General features: G+C 52.5%; 1 protein-coding gene across 3 annotated transcripts; it reads left to right on the top strand.

Annotated features, from left to right (window-relative positions):
• Positions 1-2976: 2976 nt before the first annotated feature.
• Phyhip (phytanoyl-CoA 2-hydroxylase interacting protein) lies at positions 2977-14216 on the top strand. Of its 3 annotated transcripts, none has more exons than XM_048421967.3 (5): positions 2977-3748; positions 7333-7517; positions 8697-8871; positions 10892-11009; positions 12202-14216. In XM_048421967.3, exons 2-5 carry the CDS (start codon positions 7353-7355, stop codon positions 12734-12736), a joined length of 993 nt encoding a protein of 330 aa, XP_048277924.1. In that variant the 5' UTR covers positions 2977-3748; positions 7333-7352; the 3' UTR covers positions 12737-14216. The 3 variants fall into 3 exon arrangements, with proteins under 3 accessions (XP_048277924.1, XP_085554821.1, XP_085554820.1); XM_085698695.2 differs by lacking the exon at positions 2977-3748 and adding an exon at positions 7024-7165; XM_085698694.2 differs by lacking the exon at positions 2977-3748 and adding an exon at positions 7084-7222.
• The last annotated feature ends 5936 nt before the right edge of the window (positions 14217-20152 follow it).

The raw sequence follows: 20152 nt of genomic DNA on the forward strand, positions 1-20152 counted from the left end.
TAAGTTTTACAATGAAGTACTCACATATTTCTACAGTGACCATGTGTGACTTGTGTAAGAAAAAGTTACTATACTAGCATAGCTGGTGGCTAGGCATGGTGGCACATGTCTGTAATCCTAGCACTTGGGAGGCAGAGGCAGGCGGATCTCTGTGAGGTCAAGGCCTATGTAACGGGTTCCAGGCCAGCTACTGTGCTATAGTGAAACCCTGTCTTAAAGAAACAAGAAGCCAAATCGAACTAAGATAGCAGAAGCACATCATCCTCTTGGCTGTTCGGTAGATTTCCTATGTACAGCTAGTTATTTTTGGCTGTGCTTTGTTCTAACCATGAGTTTCCCTCCTGCTCTGAGAGGAGTCCTTGTGAGGCATGAAGAGGCATGAGCCATAAAGCGTTGCGTCTTCACCTGCTCATCTGGCTCACGGGCACCCGGTTGCACAAAGGGTCATTCATGTGACTGCTATTCACCACCACCGAGGCTCATGATCTCAGGGAGACTTCAAGTGCCATCTTGAGAAGGTGAGAAGCATAAATGGTTCAGGATTCGTCCATTTCAAGAAAGGGAAACTGAGTCACAGAGAACCTGCCTTTTCCTCCCTTGTTGCTCTTCAGGTTGCTCTTGGGGTTTTAGGCCAGAGAACTGAAACTGTCCCTAACTGGGTGGCGATGCCTCAAACCTCTTCTGAGTTTCAACATCTTAGCGTGGGTGTGTGAGGGGCAGGGCCTTGTGTTTGGCCAAAGGGGTGCTTAATCCCGCCTGTGTGACACACCACTCCACAGTCTGTGGTACATGATCTGACCAGACTCGCTCAGGTTCTCACGCCCATTTAAGGCAGGCCTGGCTTCTGCTTGGCTCTACACCCTGTGGATACTTCATTCTGTCTGGCACCCTCTCTGACCCTTACCGCCAATAAATACAGACCCCCCAAGTCACTCTCCATGCATGTCCCTTGATGCTTAGCTCATGTCTTCTGCTTTCTGAGGTCAAGTGGCATCAGCTGTCCCCACGTCACTTCCTCTTCACCCCATCACCCTTTCTCAGCTGCCATCTCCTCTGTGCTCGGAGTCTGCCTCTCTCCCTGCTCTGAATATTTAATCTGTACCCAGAACTCAGCTGGACACCATCTCCATGCACTGATGGGGTTGGTTCCAACATCTCCGCAGATACCCAAACCAGAGGATATTCAAGTACTTTGCATTAAAAACGTCATGGAGCTTACGTGCAACTTAAGTGCATCTCCATAATTTACTTCTACTATCTAATGTTATCTAAATATTACGTGAGGTTTAAGAAATAAAACTCTGTACAAGTTCAACACAAATACAGTTAAACCAAATTTTATGTAGTTCAGGCTGGCTTCAGATTCACTTAGGATGATCTTGAAGTCTGATCTTCCTCTGCCTCTACCCCCTAAGGACTAGATTACAAGCATGCATTGCCACTCCTGGGGTGAGCTTTGTGCATTCCGGGCAAATACTCAAGCACTCTACCAATTGAGCAAAAGCCTCACCACCACAAATCAATATGGGAAAATGTTTGAAATTTTATCTTATTATACGTGGATGGGTATTTTGCTTGCATGTATGTCTGCTGTGCCTGTTGCGTGTGACAAAACTTTTCACGGGAAGACAAAACACATACATCCAGATAGGGAGCTCATGACAGACTAAAGAACAAATACCACCAAAGACCAACTTGGTGAACCAATGAGTTTTATTGGGAATATGGGTGAAGGGTTACTTACAGGAGCAGAAATGACTCAGAGACAGCGGCACCACCAAAGCCCACCCCAATGTGCAACACAACTTACAAAGCCTGCAGGCCGCTTAGCAAGTTGGAGAGTGTCTTTTCCAGGTTCCTCTGTTGGTCTACACCTCTTCCAGAAGCTCAGCTGGTTTCTGCTTTTTCCACACCGCGGCTCCAGTCTCACCAGCTTCTCAGTTTGTCTGAGAGTCTTCTCTGCAGCTCGGCTTCATTCCTCTGAGAGGCTCTCAGTTTTTACTGTTTACTCTGGCAAGGAGGGGCAGTAGTGAATCTGGTCAGTTTCAGGGACTTCCGGAAGTTGTTTTGAGTTGCTTACCTTCCTGCTGAAGGAGCTCCCCTGTCAGATGGAATGTTTTGATCTCCTAGGAAACTGCTGTACGGCAGCACCACCTGTGTACAGTGTCAGCAGAGGCCAGAAGACGGCATGGGATTCCCGGAGAGCTGGAGTCGGAAAGATAATTGTGAGCTGGGAATAGAACTTGGGTCCTTCATAAGTGCTCTAATTTCTCAGTATCAGAGGATGCAGAAGGGCCAACTAGAGGCTCCTTATTATCGAAGTGTACCCTCTAAACGTCCTTTCTACCTCCCCTAGAAACCTGGGCACTTTGCAGGGCAGAGACTGCCACCGACGATGAGAACGATAGCAACTCTGACTGGTTGACAGACACTTCTCAGGTGCCAAGCCCAGAGTGAAATGATTTACATAATGATCTCACTCCGCAATAACAATAAACCTGTATTATCTTCCCACTTCACAAATGAAGAAACTGAAGCTCAGAGTCACTGGTCCGAGGTCACCCAACTAGAAAACCATGGAGCTCTTTCCATTCCCATCAGACTCCAAAACCTGGGCTTTTCATCATACTATCAACTCTTGGCCACTGCTGCTTTCATCAGATTTCCTTGACTACACTTTTGGGAACTGCCAGCCGTCCTCAGGTCTTGCAGACAGCCAGCCCTATGGCTGCAGTGTCAGGGCTTTCTTTGGTGACCTCGATCCTGGAGGGTGGTAAGGGATAAGAACACTCAAAGCTCTGTGTCTCCTTCCACCCCCCCACATTCTTGCCTCTGTGCATCCCCCCCCCCTTTTTTTTTACAACGCCTCTCTCCCACTCCTTTTTTTTTGGAGACATTTAAGCAGCTAGAAGATTCTCCCTGGACACTCCAGAGTCTCTGAAGCTATGGGGCTGTCTGGTGTCTCTTGATAAGAGTTGGTAAGAAAATGGAGCCGTGGCATTGGTGAAGATGCCCTAGGAGATCACCTAGACTGAAGATAAGGTCTCTCCAAGCCGGCTCACCTACCTCTTTGGGACCCTTCCCCTACGCAGCCTCCGGAGCCCTTGGGTTAAGCTCCACCCCTTTCCCAGCACCTTAAAGTTTGGGAGCTGCATTTAAGCCCCAGATTTCCAGGGAGGGGGTGTGTTGACTGACTTTGGAAGGCATCTTGTCCTGGAAGAATGGGGAAAATGTGGCAGAAGCCACAGCTGCTGCCTCCAAGGACATCTGTATAGCTCCCTGGGGACCCTCTGCCCTTTCCCCCTCCCACAAGCCTGGGCGAGCAGGGACCAAGCTTGCTTGTTATCACCTGACGCTGAGCAGCCTCTGATCCCATTGGTGGAGCCAGATTCGGTCTGGCTCTCCCGTTCCTTCTCGATTTCTCTGCCTCTCTCTCCTCCACGCTGCTTTGATTTCGCTCTTGCCTCTCTCTTCTTGTGCACTCACTCGCTGGGCTGCCTGCGAGCAACGTCGTCTTCTCGGTCTTCTTGCCGGGGGCAGTAGCGGTAGCTGCAGAGCCAGACAGGAGTGGCTGCCTGTGGGGCATGGAAGCAGCCTCTCTGGTAGCCCAGAGAGAAGCAAGCGAGCCCGGCTGCCTGTGACCTAGGCGTCAGGCTGCTGTCCCCTGCGTGGGGAGCTCATCATCCACAGAGAGGTCTCGCCTTTCCTTCTCTTCCAAGTCTCCCTCTGCAGGACCGGCTAAAGCCAGGTAAGTGCGCTTCTCTCCCCAAACCATCCTGCCTACCCTGAAAGGCTGAGAGCTATAGTCACCAGGGTCCCACAACTGTCCTGGCTGTCCCTCTGGGTTGCCAGGCCTGGCGACCTTGTCCCCTTTCCCCTAAGTCCTTGGCAAAGAGCTTAACAGCTGGATCTGGTCTCCGGGGCGACACAGTTAGTTACCCCGTGACCATTCTGTGCAGCCGGCGATGCCAAAAGGTTCAGCTGGGTGGGGGAGCTTTCCCTATGTATGACATGCCAGTGGCTTTTTGGAATGAGCTTGGAGAAGGGGTCCCAGTGTGTACAACGTGTCTGCATGGTGGGGAGGAGGCTGTAGGCTAGCTTGCGTAGGTAGGTCTGTCTCCACGCAGTTAGGTTCCTTTGGGGTTTCTGACCGGCTTATAACATGTTTCAGAACATTTTTGCGCGTGGGGTACATGTGTGCGGGGGCAGTGTTTATCTGAGTAGCCTGTGGGCATATGTGGGCAGGGGCCCCAAGAGGCAGTATTTTGGGGGGTGGACATGTCACTTGTCGTGTGGGTGGGAGTACATGCTGAGGGAGTACTGTAGCAACCAGGCTGTTTCTATGCGGGAGGGGCAACTTGGGGCAAGCCGAGGTGGGTAGGTGGGAAGTGTGGGCACAAACCTCTGTTTGTGGGCAAACTTGAGTAGGTGCGCAAACCTGTTGGCCTGTGAAGAAGCAGGCTGACCAACGTGGTCAGAGGCAAACATGTTTTCAAAGTCTGTGTCTCGGAACCTCCATGGGGAATATCAGGATCCAGGCAAGGACTAATGTGTGCTCGAATACATATGTGTGAACAGGCAGTCTTGTGGGTTGCTTGCCTTCTTGGGGGAGGCATCGTGCATATGTGTTGGTGCCTGTGGCTTCCTCTTCTCCCCAGATATGATTTGTGATGCCGAGGGGCACACGCATGTGGGTATGTGTGAGCCTGTGGACATGAACATGTGTGCGTTGTCATGAAGGCAACAGCTTTTTGAAGAGGAAATACTGGGACATTCTTAGAATGTGCCAGGTGGAGGAGGGTACATCCATGCGTAGGTGAGCGTGGAGATTTGAGGATGTCTAAGGAGGTGTGTGCTGAGGGAGTGTGGGCACCCCTTGCGCATGTGTATGTGCGTGCATGCCTGCCTGCGTGGGGGTGTGTACATGCTTGCTTAGGGTGGATTCACATGGGAGTGTGGGTGTTCCTAGGGTGTTGCCTCAACCCGTCTCTCACAGGCTGCCCTTCCCTAGGCAGCTGGGTGTTCAGAAGCGGGATTGACACCCGCCCTCCCGTCCGTGCTGGCTGGCTGTCCTCACAGGGTCGGTTGTTCTCACTCTCCCAGACCTTAGGCTAGGGTGGGGTGCAGCTCTCCCAGAGTTGGAGAGGAGAAGGGATGAGCAAGCACCTGGCCTGGAATCTCCACCCACCACCAAAGCTGCCCTGGCCTCTGGGAAGACTCGAAAGTGAGGAAGGATCAAGGGAGGGACGGGTGTCTGCTCAGGGCAGGTGTAGGCTGGATCCCACGTAGGTGGGAGCCACTCAAGCGCTCAGGTGGGAGTGTGTACTCATGTTCATGGGTACAGAAAGCTCCCTCAGAAGCTCCTTGTCAGGATTGCTAATCCTTTGCTGTTCCACACCTCTTTCCAAAATTACGTACAGAAGTATTATTGTAGCGTTGTTTCCAGATACCCCGTCCCATTTTATCTTGTTTTGGAGGAGACCTGGTAGCTCCCCCTTGTTCACTGACCGTAGTTTTCCTATGCATGAAGCCAGGAACATTTGGCTGCAGGGAGGGAAGCTAAAAAAAATACTTGGGACTTGGGGAACACCTGGGCAGATGAGGCCATCAACCTTACCTGCACTCCTCCCTGGACCTGCCTTCCAGGCAGTCCACGGATTAATTTAGTGGTGCCATGCTCTGAAGCAGGCTTAATTGACAGGAAAATGTGGGTTGGATTTTCCTGGGAGCTATAAATAAAAGTACCTGATTTTGCAGGCACAAGGTGCCCTCACCCTAGCTCCTGGGCAAGGGAAGGGGAAGAAAGATGAGAGCAGAGAAGGAGGTACTGGGAGATGTGCTGGGTGACGGGCTGCGAAGAGAAGCCAGGAAAGGCCCTGAGCGAGTCCACCTTCAGTTCTGTGTCTCCCCCACGTGCCCCATTCCTGGGAGAACCAGGCTATAGACAAGCCCAGCTAACTCTAGCCCGGTTAAGCACAGTCAAGAAAGATAATGCTGTAGTCTTTTCCATGCCCAAAGGGCACAAAGTTGGGGTAGACCTGAAGGAATGGGAGTCAGAGGCAAAGGAAAATTCAATCACTTGAAGAATACAGAAGGAAGAGAGACGTAGACAGCGGGAACACAGTTTTATCGCTTATATACACCATACATGCACACACAGCCTTAGTCCATAAGAAAGAACTCGGCCTCCAGAGTGTAAGTAATCTGCTGGTTATGTGGACATGTCGGCATCCACAACTTTGGGGGTGTATAAGGAGGATAACAGTACCTATATATCCCCGAGACTTTGTGTGAGATGCTAGTAGTTTGTTGGACCCCAATAGATGTCAGTGTTGAAAGTAATTCTCTAAGCCGGGGGTGGTGGCAAACATCTTTGATCCTAGCACTCAGGAGGCAGAGGCAGGCAGATCTCTTAGTTGGAGGCCAGCCTGGTCTACGGAGTCCCAGGACAGTCAGAGCTACACAGAGAAACCCTGCCTCAAAACGACCAAAAGGAATTCTTTAAAAGAGCAAAGTAAGCACACACTCCCAATCTCGGCACTTGGGAAGCTGAGGCAGGAGGATTGTGAGTTCAAACTCCAGTCTGCATAGGAAGATCTTTTCTTAGAAAAGAAGAGAAGAGAGAAGGAAATAAAGGGGGAAAAAAAGAAAGTCAAGTGAATCTGTGAAAACAGAAACGGCACGTCAAAGTAACGGACCGAAAAGAGCTGAAGGCAGGCTTTGGCCCATTCTGCCCCCACCCGCCAGAGATCTATGCCGAGCGTTTGTCCCTCCATGCCTCCACAGCAGGGCCCCTAGCTGTTCCAGTCACTCTAGGGAGGGAGGAGTGAAGCCAGAGTCACAGGGTCTTGGCACCTGTGGACTCTGGCTGCCCCTGACCTACCACCTGTCTCAACCCTCAGGCCTCGGCCCCTCAGCAGGTGCTTCCTGTGTACCTCCTCCTCCCAAGCCTCTCCCCTCCCACCCTTTCTCTTTTCACGCCTGCTGGCTAAGGGCCCCTCCCTCCTCAGCTCCATCTGCTGCAAATCTGTCCCTGCCCAGTGTTTGCAGCGTTCCCACTGCCTCTGCCACCTGTCAGGTGCCGTCTGCTCTGTGGACCCTCTAAGGAGAGCCAAGAGCCCCTTCCAGAGGGTATCCTGTCTCACCTCGGGTTCCTCCTATCCAGGCAAGCCTCCCTTGCCATCTTTTCCATCACCTCGATGAGGCAGGGGGCGTTCGATGGGTATGCGAGAAACTCCACCTCTCAAAGCATGATGGGAGCAGCACATTCCAGAAAGCCCTGTGATGGGAGGGAGAAGCTAATCTTTCCTCTGGCTCTCGATCCCCCCACAGGATCCACACCAGAGGGGACCATGGAACTACTGTCCACCCCCCACAGCATCGAGATCAACAATATCACTTGTGACTCTTTCCGTATCTCCTGGGCCATGGAAGACAGTGACCTGGAGAGGGTCACCCATTACTTCATTGACCTCAACAAGAAGGAAAACAAGAATTCCAACAAGTTCAAACACCGGGTGAGTAAAAGATGTCCTGGTACCTCTCCCCGCTCCCATTTTACGTGGAAGAAAGCAGACAAATAGAGAAGAGGTAGATGCCTGGCCCAAATCCAGACTCTTCTCACAGGGTCATCTTGCCAAAATGATCTCACCTTTATGAGCCTTAGTCCCTTCCTTGGTAATAATGGGATGACCACACTACCCCTGTAGAGCTGTTGAAAAGACTCCGTGAGAGATGGTTTCGTGCTGTTTGGTCCCAGGCGTACCACAGCGCCAACGCTGTAATTCCCCATGGCTGGAACTTCAGCCCAGGACTCAAGGGTCATACTTGTGGTTGGGTGAGCTACGTAGGTGCCTTTTAGCTGGGTATGTGATACTGTGCACAGTCCTAGGTATTCCCTGCTGCGTCCCTGCCTGTTAGTCTATTTCCTAGGTGTAGAAAGACACGTAGGAGGATGCTCGTCGGTGTGTCCCTTCCCCAGGTTAAAAGCCAGCATAGGAGCAGGTGGGAGAGAATCTCTCATCTTCTCCAGCTGCATGCATAGGCCGGGGAGAGTTCAGTGTGAAGGAACTGACTCCCAGGGTGACAGCCTTGGTGTGGGCGCTCGCACTTCTCTCTCTCTCTCTCTCTCTTCTCTCTCTGTTTCTCTGTCGTTTATTCTCTCTCTCTCTCTCTCTCTCTCTCTCTCTCTCTCTCTCTCTCTCTCTCTCTGAATCTGGCTCCCCAGATCTGGGTGTCTTTTGGCAGGCCAGTTGCCACGGTGACGTGAATGTTCCACACCATCCCCTTGGCCCTCCCCCCAAAGAATAAGGCATATTTTTCTCTTCCTCCCTGGCTTCCCAGCATTTGCCGTTGCCGTGGAGACAGCACTGCAGTGTGCAGATTTCTCAAAGTCTCCCTCAGAAATGAAGGTCTCGCCACCTTCAACTTTGGGGCCCTCCTCCCTAGTGGCCTTTCTCCTTAGTTCTCAAGAGAATGGGGCATCATGGGGCTTGAAGGAGGTAGCTTCAAGCCGCTGCTTGCCTCTTCAGTGAGATGGTGGCTGGGCCACCGAACCGTGGAGTCTCTGAAACTCCGATCCTCCTTGGGAGGAAGAGGAGAGATGCTTTGGGGAAGTGGGGATTCCAGAATAATGGCAAGATGGGATGTGACTTCAAGACTGATCCTTGGTTCTCCATCTGTACCCCACTCCTCAGGATGTCCCCACCAAGCTCGTGGCCAAGGCAGTGCCTCTGCCCATGACAGTGAGAGGCCACTGGTTCCTGAGTCCCCGTACAGAATACAGTGTGGCCGTGCAGACAGCGGTGAAGCAGAGCGATGGGGAGTACCTGGTGTCTGGCTGGAGTGAGACTGTGGAGTTCTGCACTGGAGGTGAGACCCTGATGTTGCATGGATACCCTGCCCCTGTAGCACATCTGGCTCAGTTGGGCCATGGGGGAAACTCTTCATCTTAGCCTGGCATACACAGAAACATCTGCTGCACCCTGGGTGCTATGCTTAAGCCAGAGAGGTGGCAGGGAGTCTGCCTAGACAGATGCACAGTCTACACATGGACAATGCCACCTGCATGAGGAATGGAACTTCTTTCTGGCCTTTTTTCAAGGGAAATGTGTGTGTGTGTATGTGTGTGTGTGTACATTTTTTATTTTTATGTGTACTTGTGTGTGCACACATACATTTGAGTACCCACAGAGATGAGAAGAGAGTGTTGAATCCCCTGGAACTAGAGTTACAGGTGGTTGTGAGCCACCCTATGCTGATGCTGAGACTTAGACTCCTGTCCTCTGCAGGAGTAGCAAATGCTCTTCACGGCTAAGCAATCCCTTCAGCCCCAAGAATATATATTTGTCGTTGAGGTAAATAGATGTAACATAAAACTGGCCGTGTGAACCGTTTCTAAGCACAGAAGCCTTAAGTGGTTTTACACTGTGATTGTGCATCCAATCTCTAGAACCTCTCCATCTTGCAAAGCTAGGAGCCCTCACTTCCCATTTCCTCTCCTCTGGGCCATGCCTACCTCTGTTTGTTCTGTCTTTCCGATTTTTGACTCTGCAAGGTGGCTTGAATGAATGAGATCAAAGTGTTTGCCCTTTGGGGACTAGCTTATTTCTTTTACCTGAGTATCAGTAAGACACCCAGGTGCTGTATGATTTCCCAGAATTTCATTCCTTCATAAGGTTATTCCATTGTATTGACTAGATCATGTTTTTGTCATCAATTGTCTACCCCTTGTCATTTGGTGGCTCAATAACATTTTGCTTATCCTAAGTATCTCCTTATCCTGGGAAAATGGTTCCCATCTGGTGATCTTGTAAGGTCTCTTAGGCAGAGCCCAACTCACAGATTCTAGCATGAACAAACACTACCTGTGTATGCTTGTCACCGATAGCCAAGGAGCTGCCCCAGAATATTCTATCCCTTTGGTGTCCATGTGAGATCTGCTCCAGATTGCTCTCTGACACAAGGAAGGGGCAGAGAACATTCCCTGCCCTGGGGCCTCCAAGGCTGCTGGCTCCATCCTCTGCCAAATTCTGTGCCCCCAGTCTCCTTGAGTTGCCGTACCTGCACTAGGGAGGCACTCCTGTTCCTCGTAGGAGAGGCATCTTGGTTTGCCCCTGCCCCCGAACTGCATATGCGGTGGGTATTTAATTTAAATTGAAGATCTGGAATTGGTGTAGTTGGGTCTACCCTGCTTTTCCCAGAGACCAAGCACACAGAACCGTGGCGCTACAATAAGAAAAGGGCACCTTCCTCCAATGTGTTCCAAGGCACTGTGTAGCCTAACTACTCTGCGCAGGTCCCAAGGCCCCTCGTCCAGTCTCGGGGCAGTTTTCCTGTCCTGGTTATCAGCCCTTTTTATTTCTCCCAAATAGAGAGGCTCAAGTAGACAGCCAGTGCCTTAGCCCCTCTTTACTGAACGCTCACCTGAGGCCCAGGCTTTAATTCATCCTCAGCCCCCACTTAGAATTACAGTTAGCCACCACACTTAATTGTGGAGTAGGCTCTCACCCTGGGATTGAAGGGCCTTCCCCAAAGGACCTTGTATTTTCCCTCTCAAGTCTTTACTTTTCCTATTGGCCCTCTTTTCACTGGATGGCAGTCTTGGAGCCCCTGGTATAATGACAGGCGTTCCTCTGTCCTTTCTGGACTCAGAGGACCCTGAGCCTCTGGCACTGCGGCCACAGAAGTGAGAACAGACAACAAGCAGTTCTTCATGTTCCCAGTCAAGGCCAGCTGGCCTGTCTCATCTGAGTCCAGGCTATTGCAGAAGCTCCCCTGTTGGTCCAGAGGATGAGGTTGCCTGCAGGCTTGGTGGGTGGTGTAAAGAGGAAGAAGTTGCCATCCTGCAGCGGATCTTTTGCTCAGCTCATCCTGCTCGGCCTCTTTACAGATTATGCCAAGGAGCACCTGGCCCAGCTGCAGGAGAAGGCTGAGCAGATCGCTGGCCGCATGCTCCGCTTCTCCGTGTTCTACCGCAACCATCACAAGGAGTACTTCCAGCATGCCAGGTAGGGCAAGACAGACCGGCTAGGGCTTCTCCCTTCCCGGCTCTTCCTGTATCCCAGAATGCCGAGGCAGAAGTATAATTGCAAGTTTAAGACCAGCCTGGGCCACACAGCAAGACCTTATCTCAAAAAAAAAAAAAAAAGACTACTACTTTGAGGTTGGGGCTAAGGAAGGATCAAGGACGTTGAAGTAGGGCTTCCTGGCAGAGAACCCTGCTGGCAGAGTCAGGTAATAAGTTCTAGGTATGACCCCACCTTCTGGGACAGTCACTGGAGTCTATCACGAGCATTAGCTCTCTCCATTTCAGGACCCAGGAGCACAGGCAAGAAGAAGAAGGCCAAATGAAAGAAAGTTCTGGGGAATCTCAGCCGGGTAGCTCTCAAGTTGAGTGCTAAGCAGTCCAGAGGCTCCAGAGAAGCATTTTGGGGGAAATCTTATAGGATACTGATGAGAGGCAGGTAGGAAACCAAAGGCCAGGGCTTGGAGGATCCCACCCACGTGACCCACCAGCGTAGGCTCAGACTTACTTGTCAGTGGCTCACGTGTATATTGCTTTCTTTTGAGGAGAGAGGCGGGGAGCAGGGAAGAGGGAGAGAAAGAGACAAGACAGACCAGATCTAATACTTCAGCCTACTGATGTTGAGCCCAAGGCACCAAGGGCTGGCAAGTCACTTGTCTCTCAGGACAGCCAGGACGAGGTCTTGTCCACCCTCCCCCACGTCTGCTGATGCTGCTTCAAGTCCATGTCCTTCTAAGCTAGGTCAGGGCAATCTGCCACAGTTACTGTCTTTATCATTACTGGCAGCTGTAGTGGGCGTTCCCCACCCTTGTCCTAAGAAAATAGTAAAGAACCAGAGTCTTTGGTGTTTCTCTTAAAGAAGAGGCAGTGCTCCTGTTTAGGTTCTCCCCCCCCCTTTTTTTTTCCAGAATGAGACAAGGGATACCCACCTGCTCCCGGCTGCTTATTGGGGGCCAGGGCACATAGACTAAGGCAGAGGATTCTCATCCTCAGAGTCTGGCGAGGGAGACAGCAGGGAAGGACTTCATGTCTGTGACTTGTCGGGGCTGCAGGCTAACAGAACTGCTGGAGTCGGACCGGCTCGTTCTCTGCTTAGCTACATATGGCAGCCAGGTTCCAGCAGGGCTAACCCATGGCATTTCCCCTTCTCTTTGGCTGTCCTCCCTGGTGGGCAGGACCCACTGCGGGAACGTGCTGCAGCCTTACCTGAAGGACAACAGTGGCAGCCACGGCTCCCCAACCAGCGGCATGCTGCATGGCGTCTTCTTCAGCTGCAATACGGAGTTCAACACAGGCCAGCCCCCGCAGGACTCCCCTTATGGCCGCTGGCGCTTCCAGATCCCTGCCCAGCGCCTCTTCAACCCCAGCACCAACCTCTACTTTGCGGACTTCTACTGTATGTACACAGCCTACCACTATGCCATCCTGGTACTGGCACCCAAGGGCTCCCTGGGGGACCGCTTCTGTCGTGACCGGCTGCCTCTCCTGGACATTGCCTGCAACAAGTTCCTGACCTGCAGTGTGGAAGACGGAGAGCTGATCTTCCGCCACGCTCAGGACCTCATCCTGGAGATTATCTACACCGAGCCCGTCGACCTGTCCCTGGGCACGCTGGGCGAGATCAGCGGGCACCAGCTCATGAGCCTGTCCACTGCCGATGCCAAGAAAGATCCCAGCTGCAAGACCTGCAACATCAGCGTGGGCCGCTAGGGACTCCTGGGGAGCTGGAGGCCTGGGGAGAGATGGCAAGAGGGCGGGGAATGTGTGGCTTAGGTTTGGGGAACTGGCTTTCTCTTCCTCCCCCTGCTCCCTCCACTCTGCCCATCTACCCTTCCCCCACCCCGTGCTGGCAACAACAGAAGGTAGTCCTCTTGTTAGCATGGCCCATTTCAGGCCTGGTGGACTTGGGGTGGGGGCGGTTCTCGGCAAGAGATGACTTCCTTTTCTGTTTTCCTCTTCTGTTTTTGGGCCTCAAGTAGGCCTCTATCTCCCAGAGTTCTTCCTGCCTCCTGGGCCAAAGCCCGTGTGTAACCTGGCCTCCAGGTAGATGCAGAAAGTTGTGGGGCACCTCCTTCTTAGCCCCAACCACCCCACTCAGGGCCACCCCAGACAGCCCCCTCCCTACTCAGCTGGGCCCCAGGTCTTTGACTCCTCCAGGCTAGGACCCTCCCTCTATAAATAAGCTCCTGCATTGCTGTCTCACCCTGGCTGCTCCTCTTCCCCCCACCCCAGCCCTCTTCCTGCATGGGAGAACTGTCCATCCTTTCTGTCACCGCCACCAGCCTGCTTAAGATTCCCTCCCACTCTCTGGAAAAGTACCCTCTCTCCTTTCCTAGTTTGGAGGGCTCTGGGCTCTTGAGATTTTACTTTCTTCTGTCTGGGGACGATATATTCCGTGGCAAACCTTCTCCCTCACTCAGAGAGCACAAGGGCCTAAAAAGAAAAAGAAAAAACAGTTGCTGGGGTCGAGGAGGGGGAAGGAGACCCCTGAGACCTAGTCCTCAGCCAGAAGTGGGCCACCTCGTGTCTTGATGGGTCTGACAGAGCCAGAGAACCGAGTGTGACCCGCAGAGCCCTGGCACCCTGCCCAGCTGTGCATTTTGCTCGCTCCCTTGCCCGCTCTGCCTTCGAGTCATGACTGTTCTGTGCTGTGTGTGAGCCCGGCTGTGGGCTTCTCCGTCACGCCACCTCCTGCCCTATCTGGGCTGCTCCCCTGGGGAGTTCTTGATGAATCCCCCTCTCCACACGGTTCCCCATGTGTTCATCTTGTTCCTGCTGTTGTCTGGGTCAGGAGGGCGGTGAGAGTGGGCAGTCAGGTGGGGAGGGAGAGTAGAGGGAGGGAAAAGTCACAGTCACATTTTCAGAGGTGACAGATGACACACAGGCCGCTGGATTTCTGTGAAGGACAGGAGCTGGCAGGCCCACAGGGCCATCCCTCTGAGGGACAGGTAAATGACTGGTCTCCAGAGGTGGTGCTGGTGGACAGTCAGGTACCTCATTGGGATGGCACCGGAGGTCTGGGATCCTGGGAAATGTGTGTAGAAGAGGATCTGACCCCTAAGCCCCTCCCCCTCTGCTGACAGTGCTGCTATGGGCGTGGCCTGCTGCCTTGTCCTCTGTCCCTGGGTGGGGCACACCCTCCTGTGCTGTGCTTGCCATGTGCATCAATAAACCACCATGGCCCAAGGGCTCCATCGTCTCGGTCCATTCAGGCAACTACATTGAAACGCCACAGATTTACAAATAGCGGGACCTTTTCTCTCACTGTTCTTGAAACCGAGACTCGATATCTGGGGAGGGCCTGCTTTCTGATGCATAGACAGCCATCTCTGCCTTCTTTCTGTGCACCCCACACCCCCGCCATGATGGAAGGGGTGAATAAGTTTCCTTAGCCTTTAAGTTTTTAAAAAAATTTTATGTGTATGCCAGTACACCATGTACCTAGTACCTGTCCAAAAGAGAACACTAAAGGCTGTGAACCACCATGTAGGTGCTGGGACTCGAACCTTGGTGCTCTTAACTGCTGACCCGTATCTCCAGCAGACCCCCCTTTTCAAAAGCTAGGGTTTCTAGTCCAGTCCAGCCTCCCACTCCCTATGTGAGCTGAACTTGAACTTCTGATCCTCCTATTTCTGCCTCCAGGGTGCTAGGATTCATAAGGACATGGAGACTGGATGCGGGGCTTTTTGCACTCTAGACCAGCACTCTACTGAACCACAGCTCAGTCCACCTTCCAGCATCCTTCATAAGGGCCCTGATTCCACTCCTAAGGCTCCATCCTCATGAAGGGCAATGCCACCTCAACCCAACACTGGGAGTTGAATTTCGATATGAACTTTGGGTTTGGGGTATATGCAGGGCAATATGGTAGTGCCTCTCTTTGAGATAGAAGAGAGATGAATGGAGTGGGTGAGTTGCTGTAGCCACCAGGGAACTCACATGGGTATGCCACCTGAGGCCACCTGGAACTGCCCCAGTAGTGAGCCCGAATCCTACAGTGGGTGGTAGGGCTCAGATCCAGAGGCACAGCTTCACCCATGGAAACGACTTCAGAGATCATCTCGTCTCGCCGCCCCCCCCCCCCCGTGCTTTCCAGATGTGGTGCTGGGATGTCTAAGGAATGTGTGCCTAAAATCCCTGTGCCCCCGATGGAGTCCTCCCTATTGCCACAGCCTGCCATGGCTCAGACCCAGGTGCCACTGGATTCCCCTCTCCCAAGAGCCCTGTATCCCCTCCTCCCTGACAGGACTCCGCGGTTGCAGATCTGAGTCACCTCTGTGCCTATTATTATAGGCTTATTAAAATGGTTCTCAGCTGCAGTGGAAATGTTCCAGAACTGTCGGAGGTACCTTACCAGCACCAGCACTGCCTGAGTCAGGGCCAGGTTTACATGTGTCATGGCGCCTGGCCGCTCTGGGAGAAAGGAAAACCCAAGGGCAGTTTACCACCGCTGAGAGCCTCCTGTGCGGGCACTGGCTGAGGACGTCCACACAGCAGCTGGGTTGGTCTACATGGTGTGGTATTCCTACCTCACTTGGGGAAACTGAGGCGCAAAGAAGTTTAGAGGCTTGCACGTGTCTGTGGGAATTCAGAAACGGGAACATTCCACTCGGAACCCCCGTGGCTGCCTTCTTGAGAGTATATCAGTTTATGAGTGGGACAGTTAGAAAGACTCAGGCCGGGGCTGTCTCCCACTTAACGACCCTTCCAAATGTTCTTCCAGCTAACCGACCACATGCCTAGCTTCAGAATGACGCCAGGGGGGGCTGTAGAGTTACAAATGTCACACAGAGGCTTATTTTAAAGGAGTGGGTAGCAGTGAGCCCAGGGTTGAAGGATGAGGAGTGACTCTTGCCTCTGAGCAGTGTGGATTCTCAGAGTCGTTAAGAAGGGTGAGCCTCAGCTGTCCTTTTGAAAGACCTTCTGGGTCTCTTGGAAAGAGGGAATGACTCTTACAGTCCTCATACTGGGGGACAAGGGTCGAGAACAGAAGTAAGCCTGCTTCGTTCTCTGGATGACCACTCCCAGCACATGAGCGACCCTAGACTGTACGTACCCGGCAGAGAAAGGATTGGCAGACCACCCACTCCAGGCTGTGCTGGGATTCTTTCTCGCTTAGGGACCATCTGACCCCGGAAAAGGGGATGCATACAGGCATACACACCATCCACATAGGGATGGAGGCACACCCCTTCCCTGGCACTGGCTTTGGAGGAAACAAAGGAAGTCCAAGGTGGATTGTGGCTAAAGGACCTTAGTTTGTCTCCAGAGCTGAGTGTAAAGGGAACTAAAGGCTAGGCTCGGGGTTATATATAGGTAGGCGCTCCCCTATACATAACACAGGCACAAACACATGGTGGTACCCATTTCCCTCCAAAGCACACATGACCCCCATACTCTCCTCTGCACTACTATGCACCCAACTTCCCTGCTTCCTCTTTGCTCCCTGGCCAGTAGCTGTACTTTTAGTCCTTGGTGGAAAAGAGCTCCGCCTGCCAGAGTGGAGTGAGAGGAAGGCCAGTTCTACGGGCTCCGGAATTTCCTCCGTCTTCTGTTTGTGACTTCTCTCAGCTAGGAAAAGAGGTAGCTGAGGTCCCAAGGAAAGGGACAAAGAGGGACTGTACCCTGAAATGGAGACTGGCCTGATTTAGGAAGCAGAGCTGAGGTGATTGCCCGTAAAAGTGTGGCCACAGCATCTGGAGAAGATTGGAACCAGATGTTCCGGGATGGGGGCAGGGAGGGCGCCAGGCAACAGCAGCAGCTCTGATCAGGAGGTTGGGTTGGGTTGTGGGGGATGCAGGCAGTGGGGTGGCTCCTGGCACTCTGGGGAGAACACCTGGCTGCCCTCTCCCCCCAATTCTCCAAGGCAGGCATCACTGTGTTTGCAAACTGGAGCAGCCAAACTTCTCACAGATTCCAGAATCCGCCTTGTGTGTAGGGACAATCAAGTACAGGGCGGAACTTGGGAGGTGCCCAGAAAGGCCACCAGCTGGCCAGAAATATGTCCTTGCTGCCCCCACGGGCACCTCTTTGCTGCGGGCTAAGCGTGCTTGCTCCCCTTCTGGCAGAGGGAGAGCTGCCTTGAACGCAGAGTGTCTAACTGGAAACCGGTGTACCCAGAAGTTTGTTTTCAGAACAGGAATAGAGAGCTGTCCGGGATGGGGAGCTCTTTGGCAGAGAAAGCCCGATCATTAAGAACCTACTATTTGCTAGGCGCAGTGACAGGCTGTGCTCAGAGGTCGCTTCCTTCCTTCATCATAACCGTGGCAGGTGTTCTACCGTCAGCATGGCAGTATGACACAGCTGCGACTCAGAGAGGGTGAGTGAGTCATCCTGGGTTGCACAGGCACCCAGTGATAGAACCAGGGTCCAAAAATGGGTTGTTGGTGTTGAAGCTCGGGACCTTTCTGCTTCTGAGACGCATGGAAGGAAAGGAGGGGGTAAAAATGAAAGTGAGGGGCAGAGTTGGGCGACCAACCTTCCTGGTTTGACAGTCAAGGCAACAGTGGGCCCTCAGTTCCTTGTAGGCCTCTACATCCTAGCCTGCATCTTGGTGGCTTTAGAGCCTGGATGTTGGGGTTTCTTGATTGTCTCTGTAGCAGCAAGAGAGCTGACAGCGGGTGGGCAGGTTTAGGGAGCAGACAACCAGCATGGAGCACCTGGTCAGTGTCATGGAGGTAACTGTCCTCTGACTGTGCTGGCCTCTCTGCCAAGATTTGAGATGTGCTCCCAGACAACACAGGCTCTGCAGCTTGCTTCTCTCCTCCTGACTCTAGGACTGGAGGTGAAATGGGCCTTCTCCCTGATGTTCCCATCATCTGGTATCTCGGTGCTGGGGGCACTCACTCAGAGCTGGGGGACAGTGGAGGAGCCACTGGGCCTTCCTCAGCCACGGCATCGCGTATACTGTGCTGGAGTTGACCTAGTTCAGATTGCTAAGTGTTTAGGCCTGAGGGTGGGCGGGTACTGGGGAGTATTGTGATTTAATCAACTCTTAAAAAACACTTCCATGAGCCAGGTGTGCTGGCACCCAGGAGGCAGAGGCAGGCAGATCTCTGAATTTGAGGCCAGCCTGGTCTACAGAGCAAGTTCCAGGACAACCAGGGCCACACAGAGAAACCCTGTCTGGAAAAGCGTAGAACAACAACAACAAAAACAAAAGAAAACAAAACAAACAAAAGATCATCCCCAAAATGTTTCTACTTCCTGGAATAGCTTTCAACACCATAAGGAGAAGAGCCCTGTTCTCCATCCTTGCCCTCTCCCACCACCTCCCTTTGGCATTCTGTTCTCAAAGTCCCCTCCTTCCTCACTCATCACTCATGCTTCGGCTGCCATTGCCCGATCGCAAGCATTTGGAGGCAAACATTCAGGCATCCGGACTTCTCATCTCAGCAGTGACAGAGAACCCTGAAACCGTTCCAAGGACCTACTCCGTGGTCTTCAGGTTGCACCTACTTCACACACTTGTTTAGGAACCAAGACTGTGGCTCTGGTCCTACACAAAAGCTAAGTGTGTGATGCTTACATCTATGTAAGCTATGATGCTCCGCACCTTCTGCTATTGGCACAATGTCCCATTTGTCACTCCCTGGAACTGAAATGCCATTGCTTCACTGGCCATCTCTGATGGACCCAGAAAAGACCTGAAGGCTTACCCTGGGGTCCTCAGAGGAATATGAGTCTTCTTGGGTGATAGAGTCTTGGGACATGTGCCTGGGGCAGCTGCATGGGTAGGTCATCTATCGTTAGTCATGCTGTGGTTGCTCACCACACACACACACACACACACACACACACACACACACACACACACACAGCTGCCTCTACCACCAAAGTGGAGAACTGATACATCTCAGCGGCTGGAAGTCTGAGTTTAGACAAGGTTGTGACCTTCTTGGCTCCTTTGGGCATATGCCTTAGGAACTGGAATTGCCTTCCTTTGGATTTCACAAGAACCTGGAAGGCTGGTAGAGATAACCGTGACCAATGACTACATACTGTCATGGAGGAGCCATTGCTAAGTTGGTAGTTGACCCAGAGGGTACGGGAGATGCCATGTGACTCCCATCATTCAGAAGCTCTTGAGTTCTGCTCATGGCCCTACAGGCTTAACTCACCACAGAAGGGGGATTAAGGATAAGTGATAGGGACCTCTGGGCATCTCGTGTGTGCATGAAGGTCTCCAGAGCCTCGTCTATAGCCTTGTCTGAGGGGGCAGGGTGGCTTCATGCTGGCAGGAGAGTATTTAATGTTCTGGAAGGCCCTGGGTGCTTGTCTACATTCTACCACGGCTTTCTGCATAAAAAGCCTATATGAGGTCCACCATGCCATGCTGCTCCCTAGGGGTGGGTGCAGGTGGTCTGGCAGAGTGTCTGCATCTGCCACAGGGAGGAGCTTGGAAGAATCCTAGCATCTCAGGGAGTCCTGCCTCAGGGTATAGCCAGAACAGGGAAAAAAGCCTTGCCCTGCTTTCTGTGAGATACAGTCTCAGAAAGGAGGGGGTAGGGCTCTTTTCTGCCTTCTCTGGGCTCCTGTCTGGGCCTCACTGTTGGCAACAGCAGGGAGGAGGAGACTGGACAAGACAGCAGCCTTTGTCGCCTGGGGAGAGGGGCCCAAGCTGGAATGTTTACTCAGTGACTACTGAACCATCCTGACTTTCCTCTCCAAAGAGAGTTAGAGGATTCCTGGTGTTGGCACCCAGCCTCTGCGGGTCAGGAATGGACCTAACTTAGTCAATGTGGGTCTTCCCACTTCTAGTGGGCATGCCGGCTAGACACTCTCACAGACCCTTCCCTCCCCAGACCAAGAGACAGAAAAGCCAGATGGACAAACATACCCTAAACCTCTTTTATATGCCTCCTCCCTCCCCCAGACAGCCTCTTTATAGAATGTTCTACTCCTGTTGTGTGGGAGGGCTATAAGCAGTGTGTGTGTGTGTGTGTGTGTGTGTGTGTTCACTTCAGTGTGAAATCACACCCTTAGGAGTCCTGGAATTTTGAGAGAGAAGGCCAGCCAGCAAAACCAGGTGTTTTGGCACCGTACTGGCTCCAGACGCCCAGCAAACTGACACATCTGGAAGAATCCACATGTCCCCACATCGCAGACAACATCTGGCACAGGGTA

Source organism: Myodes glareolus, chromosome 12 (genome assembly GCF_982192425.1).
Source record: "Myodes glareolus chromosome 12, mMyoGla1.1, whole genome shotgun sequence".
Taxonomy (NCBI): Eukaryota; Metazoa; Chordata; class Mammalia; order Rodentia; family Cricetidae; genus Myodes; species Myodes glareolus.

Bases quoted from the DNA above. Each gene is read 5' to 3' on its own strand.
- Phyhip (XM_085698694.2), top strand. The intron at 8,872-10,891 runs GTGAGACCCTGA...GCCTCTTTACAG, and splicing joins TGTGGAGTTCTGCACTGGAG to ATTATGCCAAGGAGCACCTG. The intron at 11,010-12,201 runs GTAGGGCAAGAC...CCTGGTGGGCAG, and splicing joins GAGTACTTCCAGCATGCCAG to GACCCACTGCGGGAACGTGC.